Genomic DNA, 16,321 nt, shown 5'->3' on the forward strand with positions numbered 1-16,321 from the left:
AGGCTGGCAACACAGCTCTTCTCACCCCCAAGCCAGACAAGGGAGCCCCCAAGTGTCCACCACAGATGAATGAAAACCAAAACAGACAAATGGGATCAAACTGAAACTTCAGCACACAAAGGAAACAGCCACCTACAGGACGGGGAGCATGTTTGCCAGCCGTGCTCTTAATGAGTGATTGGTATCTAAAATAAGAGTCGACTCAGCAGCAAGAAAACACATGTTCAGACAACCTGGACAGACATTTCTTGGAAGATGTACACGTGGCCACAGATGCATGAACACTACATCACTCATCATTCAGAGACAGAGCCGCGGTGTGGTGATAGAAAGACCAAAGAAAGGTAACAAGTGAAGCCAGGCGTGATGGCGCACACCTGTAATCCCAGCACTCAGGAAGCTGAGGCAGGAGGATTGTTGCAAGTTCAAGACCAGCCTGGGCTACAAAGTGAGCTCAAGTCCAACCTGAACTGCATAGTGAGACCCTGTCTCAAAAAGACAAAACAAAACAAAACAAAACAAAAAGAACATAACTGCAAAGGTAACAGGTGCCATGAGGACAGGGAGAAAGGTAGCACTGGCACAATGGGTGGAAGATGAGTTGGTACCGCCACTGTGGAAAACAAGACAGAGGTTCCACAAAGAAAAAATACAGACCATATGAGCCAGTAATCCTGGGTGCACAGCAAAAAGAAATGAAATCAGTGTGTCAGGAGGACACCTGCAGCCCTGTCTCACTGTAGCATCATTCACTGAGGGTGAGAAATGGAAACAGCCTAAGTCTCCATCAATCGATGACAGGAGTTTGTTTAGTGGTGCTGGAGATTGGACCTGGAGCTTCGCACTGAACTATAGCCCCAGTTCTTTTAAAATCTTTTATTTTGAGACAGAGTGTTGCTAAATTGCCTGGACTGGGTCTGAACTGGTGATCCTCATGCCCCAACCTCTCAGATTACTGGGGTTATAAGCATGTGCCACTATGCCCAGCTTGACGAATTTATTATTTAAAAGTGGTATGTGTGTGCTCACTTCAGCAGCACATATACTAAAAGCAGTACATGTATACAATGGCATACTAGTCAGTCATAAAAGGGTGAAATCCTTTCATTTGCAGCAACATGGGTAGAACTGAAGAACATTATGCTATGTGAGATAAGCCAAAGAGGAAGGGAAAAGAACTGCATGATCTCACTGTGGAACCTGAACAGGTGGAACTAAGAGAGGTAGAGAGCAGAGGGTGTTGCTAGGGGCTGGTAGGGGTGTGAGAGGAATAGAACTGACACATGCCATACACCTTGGAGACAGGCCAGGTGAGGGCAGCCTGGGACCCAGGATACCCACAGCATGATCACCCTTCCTCAGGGCCCTGGAAGAGTCAGATCCATGGCACAGGTTGGATACATGCAGCGGCGCTGGCATGGGGACCAGTGTTCAGCCAGGGAGGAGTCTGTGTGTGACAATGAAGCATTCTGGAGATGGAGGTGGTGACAGCTGCCCAGCGCTGTGAATGTGCTTGTGCCACAGGGCTGTACATTTGAAAGTGGCTAAAATGGTGAATTTTATGTTTATGTACTTTTTTCTCATAACTTTAAAAACTTTTTAAAACGTTAAGAAACAAATTGTCATTTCTTAAAATGTTGTCTTGATCGGGTCAGTTCTGTGAGCAAGAGAAACGCGTGCTTGGGGTCCCAGCCTCAACTCATGTGCTAAACGAAATGTCCTGTAGAGACTCCTCTGAGGAAAACTGCTCTCAGCCAGGGAGGTTGGTGAGAAGGTCTTCAGTGTCTGGGTGAAATACCTCCACAGGAGGGCAGGAAGTGGTGGGAGACTGTTTTCCCAACTTGGTCAGGGCCTGGTGTCCTCCTCCAGGAAGCCTCTTCCTGCTGGGAAAGGCAAAGGTGGGCCAAGCTGAGGTGGGGGCTGTTGACCCCGTGCCATACTCTGCGGATCAGCCTCTGAGGAATTCGTTCAGTATCATCGAACAAATCTCACATGTTCCAGATCCTTTTCCCCTAAGAAATACAGTACATCTGAGAGTGTAGCCTCTTGGAGACTGGGGTGTAGTTTCATACCTATGGTGCCCTTTTGGATGGGGCCACTGTGGAGCCAGTGTGCAGACACAAGTCACATCAGTCCCTTCTTGCCACCTGGCACCAGTGTTATGTAGAACCAACTTACTATTAAAAACCTGTTGGTGGTGGGGGTAGACAACTGTAATGGACTATCTCTAGATGTAGGCATTATCCAGATGCCAGGCTATTCAGGAAGCTGGCCCATTCTATCTCCACAACCAGCGACCATTCCTGCCCACCCCTCTATTTGCTGTGAAGTGACCAAGGGCTCCCCCACTTCCTCACCCCAGCAGCAGGTGCTCAGATAGCACAAAATGTAGACCCTACTGTGACCTTGCAGACTGTCCAGCTCTAATTAGGAAACTAACACAAAGCAACAATAACAAAATCTCTTCACACAGCCCCATCTTTTTGAGCCCAGTTTTGTTCCTTGATACAAGATGGAACTTTGACCATGATGCTGCCGGGATCTATGTCTCTGCTTTCTCTCCAGCCCACTGCTTCTGCTCTCTGCTCAGGCCCAGGACCACCCTGCTGCAATCACAGAGGTTCCACAGACCTTTTGGTATGGAGTGATGCAATCTACTTTTTTAGCTTTTATGTTCTCTGTGTTTCTGTAGAGGGCACCTCATACTTGTCTTCCATGCCTCGCACAAACCTGCTAGCTCCTTCAAGCTTGGTGTTGTGTTTACCAGGATTGTGACAAGTTCCCAAGTTCACGCAGGGAATGGACTTCGCTGTGGTGCTAAGCCATCTTATCTGTGGTCAAGGGACGCCTTTCCATTTGTTCAAATAGAATTCTGTGTCTCTTGAGATGTTTTAAAGTTTTCTTGACATAGGTTACTGTGCTTTTTTGTCCAGTTTCTTTTTTTTTTTTTTTTTTTTTTCTGGTACCGGGAATCGAACTCACAATCTCACACTTGGCAGGCGCTGTGCCGCTGAGCTAAATCTCCAGCCCCTGTCCAGTTTATTTCTAAGCAGTTCAGCTTCTCTGTAAATAGTTTTTATCTGCTATAATGTACTCTGATTTGGCCATTTCCCTAGTGTATCGATGCTATTGATCTGGTCATTTCCTAGCGTGCCCATTTCTTAGTGAATTCTTTTATTTTATTGCAGATGCCCCATAGTTACCCAGATATACATTCATAACCTTTGCAACAAGAGATTCTTTTACCTTTGCTCACTTCCTATGCCTTCTGCTGGTCTCTCTTGTACAAACCTGTTATGCCTCTAATGCAGCATTAAATACTACAGGACAGGACAGGAGTCAGTAAATTTTTTAAGGGCTTGAGGGAATATATTTCAGGCTAGTGAGCACACTGTTTTTGTCCTGAGTCCCCAGCCCAGCTGTTGCAGGGAGAGAAAATATGAAGCTAAGTGGGTGGTGTGGAGTTCAGTGAAAGCCGAGTGGTGGCCGTGGCCTGCCCGGCTGGTGTGGGCAGTAGTGGGCACCCAGCCTTGCTCTTAGTCTTCCTGGGAACAGCTCAAATCCTTCCCCATTAAGTAAGTTGCTTCCTAAAGAATGAGACACTCACATTATCATGCTGAGAAAGTATTCAACAATTCTGTTTTCTTAACGTCATATCATAGCGATATATGTGCACCCATGTTCATAGCAGCACAATTTGTAATTGCTAAACTGTGGAAGCAACCCAATGTCCATCCACTGAGGATTGGATAAAAAATTGTGGTACTTTTATATAATGGAATATTACTCAGCTATAAAGAAAGATAAACTTGAGGCTTTTATAGGTAAATGGTCACAACTAGAGACCATACTCATAAGTGAAATAAATCAGACCTGCATGTGTAAGAATCATATTGTCTCACTAGTGTAAGACCTGAAAGAGTGAATATAAACTTGGAGGTATGATAGACATTGTGAAACAAAAGGAAAATGCTCAAAAGTAAAGGGCAACTGGGGTGTGGGAAATGAGAAGGGAAAGAAGGGGAAATTATGTAAGTATTTATATGCTTACCAGGCAGGTGCTTGTGCTGCTGAGCTATATCCCCAGCTGGATATTAATTTTAATAAAAGAAAATATTATGCATAAAATTTACCAAGAATGGATTTTCCAGGCCATGGAGTGAATGTGCATTTACTTGTACAAGGAACTGCAACCAGTTTCCTGCGTGACTAGTGTTTTATTCCCACCAGTTGTGCTTCTTGTGTCCCTTGTGCTCTGTTCCTCCAGCTGTGGCTGAGACCACCTTGGCGTGTGAGAAATGGCATCTTCATGTGGCTTTAGTTGGCATTCCCTGATGATAAGTGTTAGGGTGTATATCTAGATGTCCCCCTAAAGCCTCATGCACTCATAGGCAGGGCTTTGCAGGGATGATTGGATTGTGGGGTGCTATAGCTAAGTGTGATGTTAGAAAGTGAGGCCTGGTTGGAAGGGGAGGGTCACTGGGGCTGTGACCTGTGAATCTCCCTCCCTTCCTTCTCTCTCTGATTCCTGGCAGCCGAGAGGTGAGCGGCTTTCCTCTGCCAGCTCCTTCCACCGTGACACTTCTGCCTGGAGCTGGCCAACCATGTAAAAACTGAGGACCTTAAAACAGGATGTTGAGTATTGTGTCTCAGCAATGAGGAAAGTGCCTAAGACAACTAGATAACTGCTCAGAAAGTATCTCAGGTGTACTCCAGGCATGACTGGTGTATTTCATGTGTATTCCAGGCATTGCTCTTTCTCCTTTTGTAAAAAATATGTTTAAATGTTTTGCCCATTTAAAAAAATTGATTGTTCATCTTTTTACTGTTGTTCATGTTTCTATTGTTTGTGAAAGTTCTTTGTGCAGTATACAATAGATAATGTCCTTTGTCAGTATGCTATGATTATTTTTTCCCAGTCTATGCCTCATCTCCATTTTTTACTGGTGTCTTTTAATAAACCCTGATTTATCAAGTTTTTTTCTTTAAGGTTAGTGCTTTCTATCCTGCTTAAATCTGTCTTCCCCAAGCTCATGAAAAGCTCATTTTAGGAGCTCTGTGCTTCTGGGCTAATGTCTGGGTTTGTTGTGTGTCCCACATTGACGTGTGTGTGTGTGTGTGTGTGTGTGTGTGTGTGTGTGTGCATGCGTGCATGCGTGTGTACACTTGCGTGTAATGAGACAGGAGTTGGGGCTTATTTTTCCACACAGATATTCAGCTGTCCAAGCCACATCCCTATGATGCTCCTTCCCTAATGGGTTGACCTTGAACTTGGCTGGCCCTGTGCTCACTGTCCTGATGGCCATGGCTCTGTAGACAGGCATGAATTCAGCCAGCCCAAGTTCCACCACTCCGCTCTTCAGCCAGGCCAAGTCCTCTCCGTTTCCAGTTAGTTTCTACAATAAGAAAAATGAACACTGTGCGTGTGCTTGGGTTGGGTTGTACCTTCAGGTTAATTTGCAGAGCAGCACCAGTGCTGGCGGGTCTGCACCCAGAGTGTGGGGCACCCCAGGCTCATGGGACCTCCGCACTGTTCCATAGCTTCCCACGGGCAGTTCTTGTGTGTATGTTATGAGACTTACTCTAGGTATTTCATGTTTGTTGATATCAGCCTGGAGTTCTTTTTGTGGGAAGGTTTTGGTTAGAAATCCAGTTTGTTTAATAGATATTAAATATTGTTTAATAGATACATCTAGCATGTCTAATACTATTTTGTTTAATAGATATTAGGGTGCAACTCAGATGTAGACCACTGACCCAGTGTGGTGAAGGTCCTGTGGCCAATGCTCAGCACTACAGAAAATAGATATTATAAATTTAGATTTTGCAGTTTATTATTTTTATGTATTTCAAGGAATTTTCCTATTTTACTTAAAACTGTTTAATTTACTGAATATCATTTTTAATATTTTCTTATTGTATCTTTAAAATTTATATGATGTGTAAATTCCTGGCGTCAATAATTTATATTCTTCTTGAGGAAACTCTTTGAGGGGTTATCACTTTTTTTTGTCTCTTTGAGACAGGGCCTTGGTATGCAGTTCAGGCTGGCCTTGCGCTCACTTTGTAGCCCAGGCTGGCCTTGAACTTGCAACGATCCTCCTGCCTCAGCCTCCCAAGTGCTGGGATTACAGGCATGTGCCACCGCACCCAGCTGGTTTACTACCCTTTAATAAAAATAATAAAGAACCAAAGTTGGACTTTGTTCATGATCTCAGCCAATGTTTAGTAGAGAAACAGATCTAACACAAGATATACAAGTATATAAGAATTTCCAAGATTGGCTTACAATGACCACCCACAGAGTCAGACGAGGAAGAGTGCAGAAGCTCTGTCTGCACACTGGAGACCAAAGGGTTCAGTCAAAGGTCTGGAGCTTGCTTGCAGTGTCCTGTATGAATCTATATCAGGAGGCCAATGTGTCAGCAATGGAAGGCTGAAAAGTCTACACCAGAAGGCTGAAAGATCCAAGGAGGAAGCTGAAGAGTTTGCTCTGGAAGCCAGGAGATGATGTCCAAGGTGAAGGTGAAGACTGGAGCTCCCCTGAAGAAACAGAAGCTGATCTGTCCTTCCTCATTTCCCCTTTATACCATCCAGGTGACAAGCCACCCTAGGATGGGACTTCCACACCCTAGAGTGTGGAATTGCTGAACTGATTTAGTTAAACTGCTCTTACTCAAGGTGACACAGTTAATCAATCATCACATGGTCTAATCCATGCATTTCCATTGACTTTTTTCACTCTTACTTGTTCTTTTTGGTTTTTTTTTGTTTGTTTGTTTGTTTTTTGTTTTTTGTTTTGTTTTGTTTTGGTTTTGGTTTTGGTTTTTCTCCGGTACCGGGAACCGAACTCACGACCTTGTGCTTGCCAGGCAGATGCTTTGCCACTGAGCTAAATCCCCAGCCCCTCTTACTTGTTCTTGTACTAACACTAGATTCAGTTAGCTCTTTTTTCTTTAGTTCCTTGAGAACTATACAGTTTTCTTCTGTGCCAGTCTTTCTATGCTCATTGAGATTTGGTGCTGACACCATGCTCATGTGAGATTCCAAGACTGTTGTGCTTTTTGTGTTCCTGTGATAATGAAGGCTTGAGTTGGTGCAGCTTCACTTGTTCTTATTGTTCATTGTTTTTCAGAGTTATTGAGGGGGCTGGGTTTTTGTGGAGCCCTGACCATGGGCTGCCTACAGGTCTTCAAGCTCTTAGAAATTAATACATATGTATAAAGCTTGGTAAGGAAATTAGCACATGACACCTACAGTTAGCCAAAGAAGAAATTGGAGTTCCAATGAATGTGTGAAATGTTTTTCAATCTCAGTAGTAGTCAAAGAAATGAAAAATGTAATAGTAAAATAGTTTATCACTTAACAAATTGGTAAATTGTGGCAGGAGGAAGATGAGAGAGTGGGGGGGGCAGTAAAAATGACCATGGTGCGATAAGCACATGCACCAGCTCCCCAAGATTTTCATTATGTTTTGCAAACATATACTTGTAAAACAAAAAAAAACTGGTGAAGATTTCTAAAAAGGGACGGTGGGTATCTAGCATGTTCAAGAATTACAGAAATGACTGTTATGGTGCTTTGCCACTTGCACATGCTCATGGAAGTCACGGTCTCTGAACACCCTGCTTCAAGGGTACAAACTGAAACATGAATGCTGCTGTGCAACCGACCCCCTGACCCCAGCTTCCATACATCCTGGTGGTGTCCCGGGTTATCAGGGACCCCTGCAGTGAGTCCCCAGTTTCCTACACAGTGTTATGGCACACTGTGAAAAGAAAGAGCAAGAGACAAATAGCAGTGCAGTGGAGATCTGGGATGGCCAGTTATTCACGTGGAACACAGGAGTCATGACGCAGCCAGAACCTCGGTATTTATTGATCCCATTTACATTGAGGAAAACAGGGAGGGGATTATTGGATAAGTCAGAGGCAGTGGTGGTTTTATGCTGAGAAGGCTCTTACATTGACGAGGATCACTTCCAATGACTCAGAGTGTGGGCGGGGACCTTAAACTAATAAGGATCTTATGTTGATGAGGACAGTGGGGAGAGATGGCAGGTTAATAAGTTTGTCCTTTCTCCCAAGTGAAACCTTTTTTTGAACTACTCTATTCTCAAGGAACCAGGATATCTTCAGGTGGTGTAATCTTGCCCTGGGGTGTCACAGCCTCATAGGACCATTGAGGCCTCAACTGTGACCAGAGGCACATGGAGTTATGTTTCCATAGACCATAACTAGTCTGCATGGCAAGATACTAGGCCTTGGACAAGCCCTAATCACAATTTAATTATGAAATGATTTTCCCCCTCAATTATATAGAATGGCCCTCCACACCAGGTGATTTTAGATTGAGTGAGGTGCTATTATTATAATCACAATGATGCAAGAATGCATAGGTAGATGGAGAGATAGATAGAAAGGATATACACGAGATAGGTAGAGATAGGTGATAGATAAATGATAGGAGGGAGAGATAATGGGCAGGTGGAGGGCAGACCATGTAGCTAGGTGGCCCTGATATCTCATGCATCTTCATTGGTGGTGGTTCTGGGAGGCTACCACAATGGGGAGTGTGTTGGTTTGGGGTGGCTTATTTTGCAAGGGGAACAATATAATACAGGACACATACTTTATATGATTATTTATAAGTTACCCAAAGAACAGTATACAAAAGAGTGCAGGGAATCTGTCCACACACTAAGACCAAGGAATCCAGCTGAGGGCCTGGATCCCACAACAATGTCCTACATGAATCGAGCTGAATACCCAGAGCTCATAACAATGCCTCCCACGAATCCAACTGGAGGCCCAGAGCCCATGACAATATCTCATGCAGGCCTGTTTCACGGATCTGCTGGGAAGGCCCAAAGGTCAGTGGTAGAATCTACAAAGTCTATGCCAGCAGGATGAAGGACCTGTGCTAGCTGGCTGAGGGATCTGCACTGGATCCAGGAAGTGATGCTCAGAAGAACCAGAGCTCCCCCAAAAGGTACCACAGCCATTGTCGGCAACAGTGAGGTCCCGAGCTCCTCCGATGATCAGGATGGCTGAGTTCCCATTAGGGAGGCCAACGCAGCAAGCTTTTCCAGGAGGCCGGCAGTGCACCATCTTCCCCTCCGGAACCAGGAAGCTATGCTCAAAGTGAGGACCAGAGCTACCCAAAGTGAACTGAAGCCATTCTCAGTGCCAGCGAGGTCCCGAGCTCCTCAGAGGATGAAAACAGCCAAGTTCGTTGGAAAGCCAGCTCCCCATGGTCTCTTTCAGTTCCCAACAGCCTCTCTCAGCTCCCAACAGCCTGCTTCTTCTTCTCCAGGTCTGCCTCTTATGCTGCTGGCAACAGTCCTCAGGTGGGCCTCCCACACCCAGCACCACTCAGTTCAGCTGGGGGTTATAAGTTGACCACCAGTTATCAATCCACTACAGGGAGAGTTTGATTTTCAAATAAAGGGAGGCTGGCTGTAAGTCAAGCAAGATGTAGCTATCTGCCTGGGACAATCCTACAAGAATTATGGATATAACTGAGATTTAATGGTCATAAAAATATTGTGAACATACTCTAATAAACTTTATTTCTGTTTGTTTGTTTGTTTTTCTTCCGGTACCAGGAGTTGAACTCACAACCTTGTGCTTGCCAGGCAGGCACTGTGCCACTGAGCTAAATCCCCAGCCCCTTCTAATAAACTTTAAAATAAGATGGAATGAATACATTTCTAGAAAATAGTTGGTGTAAGAAAAAATTTTAAAACTTGGATATACAAACAATCATCATTAAATAAATTGATTAACATTAACCAACTTATTGGGTGACTTTTCCACCCAACATTTTCCCCAATTGTGCCCAAACCAGATGATATTCAAGGTGAAATGAACCCAACTTTGAAGGAACATGTCATCCTTATACTAACTAAGCAGACCAAGAAGGTGAGAGAAGAGGGAGGATTCAACTTCAGATGATTGTTACTTGACACCAAAATTAGGGAAGCATAGTCAGTGTTATCTCAGAAATGAGGACTCCTAGTGAGGACTGCCCCACTGCAAGAACATAAAAATCACAATCACCTCAGGTCTGTCCCAGAATGCAAGAAGGATTCATCAGTAGGAAACCTATCAGTTAGAGACTAAGGAAAGACTAGGTGATTGTTTCAGTAGATATAGAAAAAACACTTGATAAAGTTCAATATTTTCTTGATAAAAACTTCTAGAAAATTCAAAAACTGTTCCAGGATAGTGTGCAGAAGGAGGATATGGGTGGGAAGGTCACAGAGAGTGAAATGGAAGTCCCCATCTTCCTTTGTGTTTGGTACTTTGGTATGTCATTGTGATGATGTCGTGTGTCATAAAGCATACATTTAAAGAATGGAGAACAAAGTCTTTAGCTACATGAGCCATGGCCAACTTCTGGCTGCCTATTGGTGGAAGGTACTGAAAAGTCAGGAGGGTGCATTGTATGAATGTGGACAGTGAAATGGGAGTGGCAGAAAATTTACGCAGAAACCTTGCATCTCCTTTTCCCCTATTGGAAAGACAACTCAATTTTCTTGTTTCTTCTAGTCTCTCAATGGCTTCGCTCTGGTTGTGAGTGCAGAAGGGATGATATTTTATGCATCAGCAACAATTGTGGACTATCTGGGTTTCCACCAGGTAAATGAAGCAAAATTGAGCTTTTACTCTGCTAAATGCTGGATCTGTTACCTTTGCAAATGTTTATTATCTTGAAGGTTTAAGAAACATCTAAAACAAAGCTTTTCATGTCACTGAGCTTGCTCTATTTAGAGTAGCCCATCTCCTGGTGTTTGTGGGAGGCACGGCAGTATCGGCCACTCCTCGCAGGCTGGCTGTGTCCATGGCCAGGGAGCCACCACAGCACAGTCTCCAACTGCAGACACTTGGTACATTTAGGACAGAGTTTGTTCCCGAAGTGCCCTCGCTGATGTGCAGGTAATCCATGTGGGATGCCACCAGGCCAACCCAGGTTATAGAGCTCTGGGCCTTGGGGCCAAGAGCTGGCATTGAGGCCCCTCAGACATGGGGACCCTGGAAGGATGCCACTAGGCCAACCCAGGTTAGAGAGCTCTGGGCCTTGGGGCCAAGAGCTGGCATTGAGGCTCCTCAAACATGGGGACCCTAGAAGGATGACTCCACCCAGAAAAGTACAAGAAGACTTTCATCCAAGGCCCAGAAAGGAACAAGGGAACTTTTTCTGCTTGGCCTCTGGAAGAAAATAGAGGTCTCTGGTAGGAAATAGAAAGGTACAGGGCTGGGGATATAGCTTAGTGGCCCAAGCACCTGCCTGGTAAGCATAAGGTCCTGAGTTCGATTCCTGGTACCAAAAAAAAAAAAAAAAAGAAAAGAAAAGAAAAAGAAAGGTGGAATGTAGAATCCAATCCTGTACTACAAGGGAGGAAGGGAAGGCTCCTCAGTCTGGACAGAGGAACTCAGAATCCAGGCCTCAGGCTGCACCGGGACCACCGTCACCATGTGTCCTCTGAAGCTGATCTTGTAATCCAGAGATCACACAGGGGAAGCCATGGACAGCAAGTAGAAGCCAGCAGACAGAATAACAGATTTGGCACCTCCCAGCAGAGCTTGAAACAACAGCATGCTCTGAAAGAGCTAGGAAATAAACGTAATGGAAATAATATAAGATGGTATAAAGAAAGGACAGCATATAATGAAAAAAGAAGATAGAACTTTGGAAAATAGGGGCTGGGAATTTAGCTCAGGGGCACAGCGCCTGCCTGGCAAGCGTGAGTTTGATTCCCAGTACCGGAAACAAACAAACAAACAACAACAAAAAAAAGAACTTTGGAAAATAAAGAAGATAGGATGTTAGTTAGGATTGATTTAGAGTACGGTCATCTCACAGTTTAATATAAGGAATTTGCGCTTGATGACCTGACACTTCAGGTCTGCTGTTGGTGATGTGTCCATCCTCAGGGGAACCTTGGATGGTAGGTTCAGACATGGATTTAGTAATAAGGAGAAAGGGAGCCCCAAAGCACAGCAGCATTTGGAGGAGCAGCAGGCACTCAAGGGGTCCATCCTGGGGACCCTCAAATCTGAGTGCCAGACCCTTGTGGGTGCAGGTTAGGCCATGGCCCTGGTGGTTGAGATCACTGAGGTATCCTCCAGGCTGGCCAGGACTTGCCCTCTGTGGAGGTCAAGAGGGCTTCAGGGAAGCAGCTGGAGGGTGCCCCCATCCATGGTATAGCAGACACTGGAAGGATCCTGCTGGGCCCCTGGGGCAGGACCCTGCCTCACTGCTGCAGCTGCTGCCAGCAGAAGGAAGATGCTCCAGGAGCTGGGATAGGCACCCAGAAGGAAGTGTGGGGCAGCAAGGCAATGCATAGAGTGATTAAAACCAAACCTTGTGTTTGGGCAGAAAGCCAAGGGCTGCACTGCCAAAGGCAGTGAAAGCCAAGATCTGAGTGTGTAGGTCTCTGACACGTTGTTAAAATCTGCCTGAGGCCAGTGGAGTGTTTTATCTAATTTCCAAGAAAACTACAATTTTGAATAGTTTTCCAGAAACTGAAGTAGCTGTGTCAGTTTCGTACATCTGCCTTCCCGCCGCCTGAGCCCATGTCCAGTCCCTGCAGAACCCAGGGACTTCTTACCCCACCGCACAGCTTTTCTATCCTCTGTCTCAGGAGCTGTGTGCAGTGTTGTATGCTCACCCTCACCTGTTCCCTAGTAGCCTCTTCCTCCAGGCCTTTAGACACAGCTCAGCACCAGACCTGAATCAGCCTGTGGTGGAGGGGTGGAAGGTCAGAGGGGACAGCTGTGTGTAGGCAGCATGAATGCTGGCCATTAACCAAACCCCCAGGGTTCCAGCAGCTGCTCTGTTGAGGATGTAGGGGGAAGCAGGATTGGCATTGCCAGCTCTGCAATCACTGCACTGCACTGTGCCTCAATTCCTATGTCCACAGAGTGTGCTGTCTGCTTCCCTAGCTGCTGCTAGGGCCTCATGGAAGGAAGAACTCTTGGTGCCTAGGAAAGGTGCCCCCACCTCACAGAGAGGGTGCCAGCATTCCTCTGACTGCGCTTGATGACCTGACACTTCAGGTCTGCTGTTGGTGATGTGTCCATCCTCAGGGGAACCTTGGATGGTAGCACTGTGTCCTTCACCCCGAGAAGATACCTATCCCGGAGTCCTGCATGGGAATCTGTGGACTTCACTTACACTGTGGAGAGTAGAGAAGACCAGAAAGAGCAGCTGTTTGCTGAGGTTCAATGCCTCCCTTGCTGTGGAGTACAGGTGCCCATGATAGTGCAGAGCTTGGGGATGTGACAGTGACATAAGCAGGCTCCCAGCATGGATAACACTGAATGAAGACTTTGTGGCTGTATGTGCAGGGCCTGCGTTCTGCACGCTCAGTTTCTTTGTTCCTGTCCCTGTCTGCTGAATGGCTCAGGATCCTCATGCAGACAGAGCTGCTTCCTTTAGCTGGAACTGGCAGCTGCACCATGAAGTTTGGCTTTGGGGACAGAGGCAGGTGCAGTGTTAGTGGCTCTAGCTGTGGGTTGGAACTTGCTCACTGGATCTGCTGTTTTCTTGGAGCTTGGTTATTTTACCCCAAGCATTAGAAGTGAAAAACAGTTTTGCTTTTATTATAAAGAAATTTTTTTCAAATGCCATTAAATCAGGGCTTGCCTCAAGTTTATGCAAACATTTCATGAAAGAGTTATGGCAGCTTTGTGCTCTTATGAGCTTCTCCTGCCTGATACTTTGCAGAAAACCAGGAGCCAGTTCCTTACCCTTGCAGCCCAAGCATGCTGTCCATGTCTTTGTGTCAGCACACCTGGGGCAACCAGGCGTGTTTTAGCCACCTTGACACTTACTCAGAAAGCTGCTTATGCCCTCACAGTCACGGTGGCAGCTGTCCCTGAGTGAACCAGTGAGACAGCTTAGTGATCTGAGCAGATGCGACCCTACAGCCGTGAGAATAGATGGGTGCACAGTTTGCACAGAGGTAAAAATGACTGCTGGAATGCTCTGCTGTTTAAGCCAGGAATGCTTTCATTCTGAGATCCACAAATGGTGGTTCAAAGCTGAAATGAAGACTGAACTCACGCAATTAAATAGGAGTTTATTTTACCATCTAAGGAGCCATCCTGCCACTCTGCCTCCCCATCACATGGTCTGCTGTCCTCTTGCTTATTCCTTCTGACATCACTTTGTGCAACCAAGAGATCAGGAAGGATGTGGGGCACTCAGACGGGTCATACTAGGCATTGAAATACAGAACTTTGTTTCCTCAACCTCAGGCTGCCACATTTCACCCCGTCTCCAAATTTGCCTGAGAAATGGATTTTCCAGTTCTACTATACTCACACCTCCATGCCCCTTTCATAACTAATGAGGGTGTGTGGACAAGGGTGAGGCCCTCCAGGGTCCCATGGGCCTTCAGGTCACAGCTGTGCCATAGTTGAGCGGAGCTGTGGGTCACCCACAAGCACTGTGGAGAGAGCAGCACAAGGAGCATTGCCAGCCTCTTGTCTCACTCAAACAGCACAACTGCGCCACTTAGGGCTCACCCCATAGCACATAAATCAAAACACAGGGGGAAGAAAGCTGCCCAAATAGTATTAAAACCCCAAATCCCAAGGAACAAATCTGCCAAATGACATACAGTACCTACACATGTACAAAAACAATTATTTTTAAAGAAATTAAGCCCATACCAGACACACCAAGTGATGTACTGTGTTTATGAATTGGAAACCTCAATATAATTATGAAGATGCCAATTTTTTCCAAATCAAATTGTAGAGTTAATGAAATTATAACAAAAACTGAACAACTTTCTGATGGGCAGGGACATATTAATTTCTAAAGTTTCCATGGAAGTACAGAGGCTGAGAAGACCCGAGGCCATCAGAAAAAGGAGGAAAGGGAAGCCAGTGGTGCTTGTTGGGGCGCTGTGCTGCTGCCAGAAGCACAGCTTCCTGAGACTGGGGACTCAAGACTGGATAACTTGTGCAGCAGACATCTAGAGCCATTGAGCGGGACTGCTGGCCAATACCACTGCTGCTGGGAGAGGGGAAGTATGCTCATTCCGGCAAATGGTGCTGGGAAAACTGAATCCAAATGAGAAAAAAGGAATCTTATCTTCTACCTTACACCATACTAGATTAACTATTGGGCAGATGAAAGAAGTTTCTAGAAGATGGCAGGGTAAGTTCTAACTCCTGTAAGGAAAGATGTCTTAAGCGAGACTGAACACCATGAGTGGAACTGTGCAGACCCTGAGAAAAGTGGGCAGGCAACTGGGCAGTGGGAGATGTCCTTAGCAGAGTGCAGACAAGAACACATGAGCAGGCAGCTCAGTGGGATCCACGAGGATGATAATTCAGCAGCAAGCACACAGTATACACACACACACACACACACTCTCACACACATACATCACAAGACCAAGGAACACATGAACAGACCTCATCCTCATGACAGGCAAATTAAAGCCACAGTAAGATGCCACTGCACATCCACTGAAAGGCTGAAGTGCCAAGCATTGGTGTGCACAGGGAGCGAAGGGGAGGTTACCACAGCAGGCCCAGCACCTGCACCACTCTGGAGACGAACCAGTGATGCAGCAGCCACTCAGTCGTGTACAGGCACAGCAGCTATGGAGTGCAGCATGGGAGACAGCCACGTCCACCAGCCAGAGAGCAGCACTGTGGTGGCAGCAAAATACCACCATGTGGAACTGGGACACTGCTACTGTACATAAGCCAGTCTCATGGCTGTGAGACACAGACGTCAAAGGAAACAGTGTCCTATTGGCATATTAGCCTTTGGTGTGGGGCACGGCTCACCATTTGGTGCAGCACCTTGTGTCCTGGTTGGTAGTCCCATTCTTGTGAGCAGGCGATGTTTGGAGCACAGCTTCTATGTCCTACTTTAGTCATAGAAGTTCATTAAGAAGCCAGGTGAGGGGCTGGGGATTTAGCTCAGCGGCAAAGCGCCTGCCTGGCAAGCACAAGGTCGTGAGTTCGGTTCCCGGTAGCGGAGAAAAACCAAAAAAAAAAAAAAAAAGAAGCCAGGTGAGCAGAAGTATCCAGTTGCGCCATAGGGGCCTCTGCCCCTTGGCCCCACAACCACTCCAGAGCCCTGACCTGGGCAGCATGACCAAGGACAGCAGCTACCCAGCCCCTCTCTGCCTCTCCTCTGAGCTCCCTCTTGACTCTTCTTTTTAAGGGAACTGTCTTAGTTACTTTTCTTGTTGCTGAGACAAAATACCCAATATCCAAGGTTAAAGGAGGAAAGGTTTATTAGCTCACAGTCTGGAGAGATTTCAGTCCATAGTCAGCTGGTTCCA

The 16,321-nt window shown here is 46.0% G+C and overlaps 1 protein-coding gene across 3 annotated transcripts in view; it reads left to right on the forward strand.

The window, feature by feature from the left end:
* The window catches only part of Ahrr (aryl-hydrocarbon receptor repressor), a 70,133-nt gene that overhangs the window by 41,477 nt on the left and 12,335 nt on the right, over positions 1-16,321 (forward strand). For 2 of the 3 annotated variants that reach the window (XM_013505865.1, XM_005406993.2), the window contains exon 5: positions 10,554-10,643. In XM_013505865.1, coding sequence (XP_013361319.1) covers positions 10,554-10,643 — 90 coding nt within the window. Of the gene's footprint in view, positions 1-10,376; positions 10,422-10,553; positions 10,644-16,321 lie in introns of those variants that run through there. The other variant, XM_005406995.2, reaches the window with a different exon arrangement.

The sequence above is a fragment of the Chinchilla lanigera genome, unplaced genomic scaffold (genome assembly GCF_000276665.1).
Source record: "Chinchilla lanigera isolate Chin_1 unplaced genomic scaffold, ChiLan1.0 scaffold00103, whole genome shotgun sequence".
Classification (NCBI taxonomy): Eukaryota; Metazoa; Chordata; class Mammalia; order Rodentia; family Chinchillidae; genus Chinchilla; species Chinchilla lanigera.